This window comes from Sitophilus oryzae, unplaced genomic scaffold (assembly GCF_002938485.1).
Source record: "Sitophilus oryzae breed Bouriz unplaced genomic scaffold, Soryzae_2.0 scaffold_2014_pilon_pilon, whole genome shotgun sequence".
Lineage (NCBI taxonomy): Eukaryota > Metazoa > Arthropoda > Insecta > Coleoptera > Curculionidae > Sitophilus > Sitophilus oryzae.
This window is the reverse complement of record NW_022146741.1, coordinates 1296983-1309088: the sequence shown is the minus strand read 5'-3', so window position 1 is coordinate 1309088 and position 12106 is coordinate 1296983. Positions and strand designations below refer to the sequence as shown.

Below are 12106 nucleotides of genomic sequence, written 5' to 3'. Positions count from 1 at the left end.
TTTTTCAAATGGTTTTTAATTGTGCTAAATGTTAACTAAAAGTTCGATTTCGATATAGCACTCTTATGGTTGTGGGCTGAGTTGAGCATCACCAATCAATAAAGAGGCTGCCTTGACAATTCACCGACACCGTACAAAGTTCTCCTCTATAGGACTCCTCCGTGAGCAACGAAGTGTAAATCTGAACGAATCAGAGTAAGTTTTCATTTTTCTTATTATTTAGGATTGTCAGTGACATTTATGCAATCTAATAAAGTTTTCTTTTAACAGATTTTTTAGAAACGTCATAGCTGTAAGTAACAAGTTTATTGTAATTGCTTGTTTCTAAATTTTATAATCTTGATATTTTTTGTTTCTCACTAAATTTATAAATTAAACGAAATTTTTATTTTCATATTTTTTTTATTGTTTTACTTAATAGGTTTATATATTTTTAAAATATTCTATGCAGGGTTAGTCTTAAATGCAAATACAATATGATCGAAAAAAAAACGGCATCAGCGATGGCTGTGAAATGAAGGTCGCTATCATGTTATATGTAAAATTATATGGGGAATATAATTGATGTTCATTTCCAAGCCAACTAGACGCCGTTTTTTTCGATCATACGGTATTTTCAGAGCTGGTAGATCTCGATAAAAGAAACATATTTCCTCTTTACAGTTTTTCTGATAACTTTGAAGCATCCGATGTATTCGGAAGATTTTAGAAAATTAAAAAAAAATAATTTTTGGCGTAAATTTTGGTAACCATTTGATTTTTTTGTGTTTTTATTCTTTAAATTTAATCTACTATCTATATTGTCATATTATCAAGATATGATATTTATGTTTTTATATGGAGTCTCATCCAACTTGTGATAAATTGTAAAGAGAACTTTATTCTCTATATAAATATAGTCCAAGAAAATAGGCCTTATGATAGGAAGTGAAATTAAAATACATAAATGTAGTTAATCACTTATCTATTAAGAAATAATAACGGGTTATACATTGAGCAGAGAGTCTTTCAAAGTTAAACGCACGCCGGCGCCGCTTCGTTCACTTCTCTTGTCGCTATGCACTTTTTGGCACGTAGGCGCGAATTCTATTCGCTCGCATCTCCCACTTCTTGACCGTTACGACGGCGCTCAGGGTCGTCTTCGGCGATGGCCTACGATGGTTCAGTCAAACCGGACGCGGCACTATACCGATAGCGACCGTAAAATATTGTTACAGCCTTCAAATATGAAGTTTTGGTAAAAACTTAAATTTTTGATATAACTTACTTTGAAAGATCTGATAACGAATTGTGATAGATTTTTTTAAATTCGCCCTCAAGAAGGGGTGCAATAAATAAATAAAGTTAAAATCAAATTTCGACAAAACGGTAAGGATTAGAAAAAAAAGTTCAACTAAAAGTCGTAGAGTGTCAAATTATACATAAAAATAATCCCTATACTTTTTTTGCTCTAATAAAAATTAACCGAGATAGGATGGCTAGAAGCTAGGGGATGATAGAAATTAAAAAAAATATAAATAACTTGCTGAAAAATTCATATATTTAACTTTTTTTTTTCAATTTGCTCGGAAAATTATAAATTTCAATTTAGATTCTTTTAAATTCACCCCCAGAAGGGATGAAAAATATAAATAAAGTGTTTTTTTTTTTTCAAATTTCGGAGTAAAGCTTCATTCAGAACCTCGAAATCAGTGGAATAAATTAGTAGTTTCAATTAGCCGTAGAAGTTTGTTCACCTAATTTTAATGTAAGCATTCAGAATGTTATAATTAGTGGTAGTAATTTTCAATTATATTGGAAAAAGTTAACAAACTTCTGACTTTTCCACTAATTATACTTCAAAATTCGCCAGGAATGTCATTTTGGCCTTTGATTATCACCCGTCTAGAAAAATTTTGGTTAGAAATCAAAAGTTTATTGTTTTATAAGCTAAATATTATGCTCCCTCTATGGATACAACAGACTACCGCAAGCTGTTGCTAGGATATTTTATTAATTTTAATTGTGTCTTTTAGACATTGTGAATGATCGTAAACTAAAAAGTATAAAGTGTAATTGAAACCACTAATTTATTCCACTAATTGAGAGGTTCTGAATGAAGCTTAACGGTAAGTACTTGAAAAAATGTTTCAATAAAAGCTGCCCCCTAGATTCTAGCCACCCTATTTCGGTTAATTTTGATTTAAGCAAAAAAGTATAGAGATAATTCTTACATAAAATTGGACGCTCTATAACTTTTATTTGAACTTTTTTTCTAGGCTTTACCGTTTGTCTGAAATTTCGAAAAAAATCACCCTTCCTCGGGGGTGAATTTTTAAAAAATCTCCTACAATTCGTTTTTAGATCCGTCAGTGAAACTTATATCAAAAATTCAAGTTTTTACTAAAACTTCGTATTTGAAGGTCTATTTTCTTGGACTAAATATGTAAAAAATACAGGAGGTGAATTCAAAGTCTCTGCTTATATACCGCTTCCGTTAAGTCGAAAGTTATATGCAGTTGTTTCTATTGCAAAATGTGTCTTTTAATGAACTGTACAGGGTGTCCCATTTTAGTTGAAATCATACAGTATCTCCGCGTTATTCGTGAAGATAGAAGGGTGCGGTTTGCACAAAGCTGTGCCACTTTTTTGTCGGAATAACGGAAGATGCTGTAAACAAAATTTTCATAACCCTCTTCGTTTCTGAGCTACAGGGTCTATTTGAAAATTTTGCAATTTGGGACGTCCACATTTGGGAATCTCTGTTATTGTTAAAGGTATCGAGAAGGTGAAAACTGTTGTATATTGTAGAACTTTTTTCGTAGAATTCAGTGGCGTACTCTGTTATTCTACGTAAAGGATATTTTTAAAGATATGAATTAAAGTTATGTTTTCTTAAATGGAACACCCTGTATATTTATAAATTATATGATCTGGCTTGCCATAAGCTTCTCAAAAATATATATCACTCTATATTTATATTCAATATTTACTGCAATATTTAAAAAAATATATATTAAAAGATCATATTATTTATTAGTAGGCCATGATTGATAATAAAAGAAACTAAAGAATTATTAAAAGTATATTGCTATCTGTCTCTTGTTTTATTTTGAGGGCCACTAATAAATCCTTTATTTATTAGGGAAACTTAACTTTCTACCGCTATTTCTAAATCTTGGAAGCTATCGTATCGGAACTTTTAAATATTTCTTTAGCTAATTTATACTTGAAAAAACAAGTTTAGTTCATATTTTCAAAAATATTTTTTTCGTAGAAAAACAGACTACGTCGCTGTATTTATTCTACGTAAAAAGTTCTACAAGAATCAGTTTTCACCTTCTCGATATCATCCATAATAACGGAGATACGGGGCCTGCCCCAAATTGCAAAATTTTCGAAAAGACCCTGTAGCTCAGAAACGAAGAGGGCTATGAAAATTTTCTTGACGGCATCTTCCGTTTGACAAAAAAGTGGCACATGTTTGTGGAAACCGCATCCTCCTATCTTTACTATAAACGGAGATACCGTATGATTTCAACTAGGGAATGCAATCCCGCAAATGCGGGATCCCTCTGTGATTCCGCGGGATCAAATTTGCGGGATTTACCGTGCGGGATCTGCGGGATCGACATAGGGTTCCCAACTTGAGCATCGGCGATTCCGGGACAATTATTTTTAAGCTTTTAAATAACTGAAGCAAGACATTAAATATTAGAAAATAAAATATATTATGTGTGTAGTACACATTTTTTTAGTTTCCAGGTCCCGGCCAAGGCAAAACTTTCACCGGGACAAACTTTCTGATTCCTGGTTAATCCCGGCTAAACCGGGACGGTTGGGAACCCTAGATCTACACCAGGGGATTCCCCTTACGGCTTGGCCATTAAAAATAAGTGAAACAAACATGTTAGTTGTTAGATTTCTTTCTGGCGTGCGTAAGTGAAGAAACGCGTTTAACTAGTACTTGTGGACAATTTCGTCAAATACACTGCCGGACATAATTATCGGGACAAGCAAAATTTTAAGGTAAATTTAAAGTTGAATATCTCTTGAACTAAAAAAAAATTTGGGATGCGGTTTGGACCAGGTTTTAGATGCATCTATTGTGATTAAGATACTATGTGATTTTCGAAAATATATTTAGCGAATTCTCGTATACAGGGTGTTTTATAAGAGTGTGAAAATTTGGTTAAGAATCTTTTTTACCGCAAATTTACAGTTTTTAAAAAAGAAATTTTTACCAAGTACGATTAATCTGTGTTGAAATTAGAAGAAAACAATTTGATCGGTTTTTTATTTTTTTTTGTTTTAAGGAAAATACGACGTTTTTTTCGAAAAATGTGCATTTTTAGTCATACGATGGTCCTAAATGGTACAAAAAGCTTTGTACATTCTGCATATGCCAAAAAATTATTGATATAGAGTGTATCTAAAAGCAGATAACTAACACAAATTAAAAAAAAAACCTTCAACATCAGAATAATATTTTTATTTATAAAATAAGTAGATAAATTATAATAAAATTTAAGTTTATTTAATATTAAATATATTTTTTGAACACCCTGTATACATCGGTCCAAATTTCTGTTCAGCTAGTTTAAGATACATGCTATATCAGTATATTGTGGGCCTATGCAAAATGTACAATGCCTTTTGTACCATTTAGGACCAAATGTATGACTATAAATGCATATTTTTCGAAAAAACTCGTATTTTCCTTAAAACAAAAAAACACTAAATTGTTTTTTCTAATTTCAATACAGATTAGTCGTACATAGTTAAAATTTCGATTTTTCAAAAATTGTAAATTTTCGGTAGAAAAAATTGTTAACCAAATTTGTACGCTATTATAAAACACTCTGTATACGAGAATTCGCTAAATATATTTTCGAAAACCACATAGCATCTTAATCACAATAGATGCGTCTAAAACCTGGTGGAGAGAAAAGATCATTTGTTGTTTACAATCCCGCAATTTTGCGGATCCGCGGAATTGATTGCTTTAATCCCGCGGGTTTGCGGGATTGCATTTCCTAATTTCAACCAAAATAGGACACCCTGTACAGGGTGGTCGAAATTGGTCTGTTCAGGGAAAATCTATTTCCTGGCTAGATAGAGCAAAACCGACATAGATCATGGGCTCGATTTCTGAGACATGTTTAATGGCATAAACGGCCTATCGATATTTTCACTGCCAACTGAGATACGGGGTCTTTTTGAATTTTCGACCATCTTGAGAATTGCTCATAATTTTTTATTTCGCAGAATAATAAGATTCTGTAAAAACGTTCTTAAGATACTTTTTTAAGCATGACCTATTGGCGTACTCAGTTTTTTTTCTATACTTGCTCTTTTTGTCAGAAATAAAACATTTTTTTTAATGGAAGTCATAGTTCACTATAACTTTAAAAAATGTTGTATGAACTTTAAAAAATGTTTATTCCATTGATTTTAATTGTAATTAGTAATACTAATACAGATTGTTAATTTACCTTTTCAAAAGTATTTAATTATGTTGATAAAATAAAGATAAATAATAATATACAATATTAAATTGTAAAAAAAAATAATTAGGCAAATAGGTCAACACAGAATCAATGCCCGCTTCTATATAAAGATAAAACACCTAATATTTCTCTCATTTTTATAAATAGAAATAGATACCCGTAACTTTATATCGTTAAGGGTTAAATGCCAGCATTTTTTAAAGTTCATAGCCAACTATGATTTTTATTTGTAACAAAAAGAGCAAGTATAGAAAAAAACTGGGTATGCCAATGGATTATGCTTAAAAAAGTATCTTAAGAACGTTTTTACAAAATTTTAATTTTGTGAAATCAAAAAGTTGTAGGCAATTTTCAAAATTTTCGAAAATTTAAAGACCCCGTTTCTTAGTTAACAGTGAAAATATCGACAGGTTGTTTATGCGATTAAATATGTCTCAGAAATCGAGCTCATGACATCTATGCCGGTTTTGCTCTATCTAGTTAGAAAATAGGTTTTCTCTGTTAAAACACACCAATTTCGACCACACTGTACTTTGAAACTAAGTTTCAAAATTATGTATATGATATGTCATTCTATTCACAGTGTCATTTTTCTGTCGAATAAAGTAACAAAATACCGAGGGTGCCATTTAAAAATCAAAAGTTGTAGTCATTTCCGGTGAAACAGGAAGTGACCGAAAATAATTGAATACGTTAATGAATCCTAATTAATGTAATTTACTAACATATCTATTCTTGATTTTTTATCTGAAAAAAAAATAAAGTATTGTAGCCAAATGATTGGATTTTTAGAAATTGTGAGTTTTTTCCCCGAAGCAGACCTACAAAATATACAGAGAGTTTTAATATTCCGTGGACATGTTTATTGGACACAATTTACCTCTATACAAAAGTGCTTAGTTTGTCCGTTAAAGTACATTAATCACAAATAAACTCGAAGGTTAATTTAAAATTAATGTAGCTTGTCATATTATTTGTGATACTAACATAAAATTCCATATTTTTGCTAACTAGGTTATTAACGCATACTAGATTTTATGTGCCTACATAGCTTGACGTGTCAAGAAACTTTTTCAGTCACGCTTCAGAGAAACATTTTTTTCTTCAAAAAGTATGCGCGGTGGCGCTTTTTTTACAGGAGACAAAAAAAGTAGTAAATACTAGATTCTCTACTGACCATTTTATGAAATAAGGGGGGGTCTGTCGTCGGTGGAGCTGGAAAATATTTATACTAAAATTTATCTAGGGGTTAGGGCACTGAGATGCCCAGAACTCGGCCTGTTTTTTCGCCTAGAATGACTGTAACCAAGACCGAGTTCTTGTCGGACCTTGATTTGATGCCCTTTAACGGACAAACGAAGCACTTTTGTATACCGGGTGCGCCTCAAAAGTGGCTCACCCCTATAACTTTTGAATTTTTTCAGATAAAACATCGAGATTTGGTATGTTAGTATATGACATAAATTAGGATTGAGAGGCATATTCAATTGTTTTCGGTCACATCCGGTTTCACCGGAAATGACTACAACTTTTGATTTTTAAATGGCACCCTCGGTATTTTGTTTCATTATTCGATAGAAAATGGCACATCAATCCTAATTTATGTCATATACTAACATACCAAATCTCGATTTTTTTTTGAAAAAATAAAAAAGTTATAGGGGCGAGCCACTTTTAGGCGTTTACGAAAATTGCACCGGTAGGTACCGGGTAACTTTTTTACGTTCGAAATTGATAACGGTATTTTTGTTCCTTGTTCTAATTTTATCACACATTTACCGGTGCATGTATTCGGTTTATAGATTATGGATCGGGGTAAGGTCTCGGTAAATGACCGTTATGAGAGAAAACCGAACTTATAAGAGTTTAAAACGCGTTTAAAAAATCAGAGATCAGAAACCTATTAATTGAAAATCGCCATGGACATGGATGTATTTGAAATTGAGCAGGGGAAATGCTCTGTATGTGGTCTTGAGGGAGATTTGACTGAAATTCGAAATCATTTTGAAGAACATATCAGCAGAGATTTAACTGGAGAATTGGATGAAGAATCTACTTCATTCATCTTATAGGCTTAGAGGTTGTGGCACAAAATCTTGTTATTATTATATTAATTGTATGTTATTATTATATTAATTAGTATAATAAATTTAATCTTAAGATATTAACCAGTTCGTTTTAAAAATATTCTACCAGATTCATATTTGACATAAAACATATGTTTACCGCTGGGTAACGGTAAATACCGAAGGTATAATTTTCGTAAACGCCTTTTGAGATGCACCTGGTAGAGGTAAATTGTGTCCAATGAACTTATTTTGACTTCAAAAATATGTAGTAGTTCTATGCCCCCGTAATATTGGGACGCACTGTATATATTTTAATATTACATTAAGGCGTGATATTTGTCTTTATTTTTTAGTGTTATTTATAAAAATTGTTTGATATCAATATTTTCATATTTGCGAAGATAAGTACCCAGTTAAAAAAGAACGGATTCATAGAAACTTTATGCAGTCGAATTGGTCGTTGCAATGTTATTTAGAATGTTTAATAATAAAAAGTTATAAAGAATTTCATTAAGTTATAAAGAACATTCCAGGAGAATCCGATGTTATGGAGCTCCTCTAGTTTCAAGTTTGTGCTGGACGGCCGGGTCTTCTTTTTCCTTGGGGGTTCTATTCGAGAGAGGTTCTCACAATATCTTTGTTTGGCTTTCTCAGAGCATGTCCTATCCATCCGTATTTTCTTTTCTTAATTTCTACATCCACCTCTGGATGGTTAGTGAGGTGAAGTAGGTCTGTGTTACGAATAGTATTAGGCGAAAATATTTTTTTCTGAAGATATTTTGGCCTATTTTGGATATTTTTTGTATTCGTTTAATAGATGATTTGGTTACTTCCCAGTTTTCGCAGCCAGACAGCCATGACATATCCTAAGCAATATCATTTAACAAAATAATATTATAGACTACATTGTGACATTTTATATAAATTTTGAGTATGAGGATTTTCTAAAGAATGTAACATGTTCAAAGTATAATCTATTTCCAGTTCTCAATATTACACTGGATATAAAAAGTGTTCAACTTAAAATTAGAACAAAAATTTTGGTTCAGAAATCTTTAAATAGATTGAATTTTTTACAAAATATTTTTAGCAATATTAGATTTTAGCAATTAGAGCGGGATAGATTTTTGGTTCTACGAAAAATAAATAAAAAATTAAAATTCCTGATACTTTTATTTATTTATTTTATATTATAAATAGTTCCACACATTATTACTAATATTGAATTTATAGTAGACACTCTGATAAACAAAAATTCTATTGATGAATACTTTTATTGTAGCTCTATCATCTATTTTTTTTACAGATGGGGAATTTTTTCATTTATAAATCAAGTTGGCTTTCTTAGTTTCATTTATTTTTTAATTCGGTATATGTGTATACATTAATAGGTAGTGCGGACATTAAGTTACCAATTTAAACATTTACATAAACAAAACGATTTTCAGAATGAGTTATTCACGGTCTAAAGAATATTATTCTATTATATATTTGATATTAAGTTAGAGTTGTTAATATGCAATAATTAAATTATTGTGCTTGTTTTAATAACATTATTAATATAATTATGTTCTATTATTTTATCAAAAAAAAAAAAGAACAAAGTAGTTTCGACTTGGTCTTATATTATCGCCTAAAATGGAATAATCCAATTTTTAATCTCTATATATTATACATATGTGACACATTTATTTAATAATTATTATCTTAGACGTTAAAATACACATCGCCCATTTAGGGTAACTAGCACTTTTGGGGGGCTAAACATTGGTTAGAAAAGTTATATTTGCACGCCTTTCAAAATGGAAATTAATTGTATATCTGTAATGAACCGATCTAACAGCGTTTTCAGATGGAGCGGATCGTCCGCGACTTCGAGCAAGTACCATGAGTTTATATGAACGATTTCACATGGGTCGCGTATGCTCCGTCCGGATGAGCTATATTGAAAAAACATCCGCGCGGACGACGCTCCGCGCGTACGGTCCGCTCCATCTGAAAGCGCTGTAATTGCAGTTACTTAATTTGCTATAAAATAAGTTTTATATAATTTTTATCAGTTATTGATTGTTTTACTTCAATTACAGATGAATTTTTGGTTGCAGACGTAGCATATCTAAGAGAAGGAGCATCAGCCGGCGGAGAACAAGCCCATCAAGAGGACGTAGGAGCATTTCGCGTCGCAGGAGCCCTTCTAGACGCCGAAGTCCTCGAGGAAGGCGCAGCTATAGTCGCAGGAGAAGCTTGAGCAGAAACAGGAGGCTGCAAAACAGCCGAGGTAGACGCAGCCCCAGAAGAAGAAGCAGAAGCATGAGTAGACGACGCAGCCGTGATCGGTTAGTTTGATAGCGACAGTATGCCCGCGAAATCCTCGTAAATAATTATTTAAACGTAATTTTATTCTAATTGTTTATTTTACATTACAGGAGAATTAGACGAAGTCGTAGTCGCAATAGACCTTTCAGACGGTCCCCTATTAGAAGAAGAAGTAGATCAAGAGACAGACGGTCACGTTCGCGTAGGAGATCCAGAGATAGAGGAAGCATAAGAAGAAGAATATCTAGAGATAGATCCCGTGAAAAAACACGGAAGCATAGTCCTAGTCCCCCCAAAAGAGAGGAGCGCAAAGAAAACGATTTAAGAATTCGCAAAGCTTCGAGCCCGAGGAAGTTAGAAGAAAAAAAGCGCGAAGGGTCGGTTGTCGTTAAATCTGACGAATCTAAGAAACGCGAATCTCATAGATTCGAAATCGCTCCTGAAGAGAGGAGGGTTATTACAATGGTTGAAGCACATACTGTTGTAGAACTCAAGAGCAAAGATATTGAACGTAAGAAATCAAAGTCTAGAAGTGTTAGTCCACAGAAAAATTATCCTATACCTCCATATGGTCCACCGCGATACTCTAGAAGTCTTTCTAGAACACCCTCGCCATTTATTAAAGCAAATGAATTTCCGCCAAAAGGTAAATTGAATGTTATTAATGAAGATAAAAGAAAAGTTCAGAAAGAAAAATCTGAAATCAAACCTAAAAAAATAGTTAAAAAGATATCAAGATCAGAATCAGAATCTAATTCAAGTGAGTCAGAAAGCGAACGAGAAAAGGAGAAGAAACGTAAGCTTAAAAAGAGAAAAACCAAAAAACGTGATTCAAGCTCTAGTGATAGCGATGATGACGATACTTCTTCAAAAAGTAAAAGGGGACGAACCAGCAGTACGGAGGTAGTAACTAAGATCAAAAAAATTAAAGAAAAAAAGAAGGAACGTGACAGTAGCGATGACAGGAAAGCAAAGAAGCGTCGCCAAAGCTCGGAGTCTGAGGAAGAGAAAAAAACAAAAAGGAAACGTTCAGTCAGCCCGGAAAAAGCGCGAAAATCGAAGAGAAATGATTCGAGCGATAGTGATGTTCCTAAAAAACCTAAGAAGAAAAAAGAGAGCTCAGATGAATCGGAAAAAGAAAAACCTCAAAAGAAAAAGAAGGAGTCATCGTCTGACAGTGACGAAGAAACTGTCAAAAAGAAAAAGCATAGGAAGAAAAATAAATCTGATAGTGATTCAGAGGATGAAGTGGAGGCGAAACGACGAAAGAAGGACAAGAAACACAAGAAAAAGAAGAAGCATTCGAAGAAGCACAAGAAACATAAGAAGAAGAAGGTCGAGACCGAGGATTCTGAAAGTGACGGGGACGTAGTTGTAGAAGAAGAAAAAAAGTTAAGAGAAAAGGCTCTAAAGTCGATGAAGAGACAAAATTCTAGTGATAAATCTGATTAAATAGTAATGTATGATTTTTTAAGTGGTTTATTAAAATATCGATGAGATAAAAATGTCACTGTGTTTTCAGTTAGATTTGTGGTGTCATAAAATATACATAGTGGAAAACGCCACGCTGACTTTTATTTCTGAACCTTTTGTATTTAGTGTAAAATTAGTTATTCCTCCACATTATAATTAAATTTTATAATTGAAACTATACGTTTTCATTTTAGCATTTTACTAAACTTTAGAAAAATTATTTTTAGTGTCAATTACTATTTATATTTTTTAATTCCTGTTTTCAACAATTTTTTTCAAATATATACTAGATACTGGAGTTAATAAGCCTTAAACTTATTTGGATGAAATAAGTGATGTGGCTAATAGTACGTTGATATTAGCATATTAGAAAAAAAAATTATAAAGTTTTGATATGTTGAGGTTATACGTACTAAAAGGAGACTTTTTAAAATCAAAAGAGTTCCTAACTGTAAAGTGTGAGCTTCACCCCCAATACGCACTGCGGTGGTTTTTCTCGTTTTTCTCGAAAAGCATTAGTCGCACAGAAAATTTTATTCTTGTCAGAAATATTCCTTATAAAATTTGCTACAAGAAAGGTTCTATTCATTATTTATATTTATCCAATGTATTTCGAGCAATAACCGTTTGAAAAATGGAGTACAAAAAAAATACAGGCCGCCTTTCAAATTATAGTCTCCCAAGGTATTTTAACGTGTTAAATATACACGCAACAGCTATAATACTGTATAATATAAACAAAAACATTGTCTATTCGAC

General features: G+C 32.3%; 1 protein-coding gene across 2 annotated transcripts in view; it reads left to right on the top strand.

Annotated features, from left to right (window-relative positions):
* Positions 1-11439, top strand: part of LOC115884071 (serine/arginine repetitive matrix protein 1-like) — a 42283-nt gene extending 30844 nt beyond the window's left edge. For both annotated transcript variants that reach the window (XM_030902530.1, XM_030902529.1), the window contains exons 7-8: positions 9664-9894; positions 9985-11439. In XM_030902530.1, the coding sequence (XP_030758390.1) occupies positions 9664-9894; positions 9985-11326 (1573 nt within the window). In that variant the 3' untranslated portion in view covers positions 11327-11439. The remainder of the gene's footprint in view (positions 1-9663; positions 9895-9984) is intronic.
* The last annotated feature ends 667 nt before the right edge of the window (positions 11440-12106 follow it).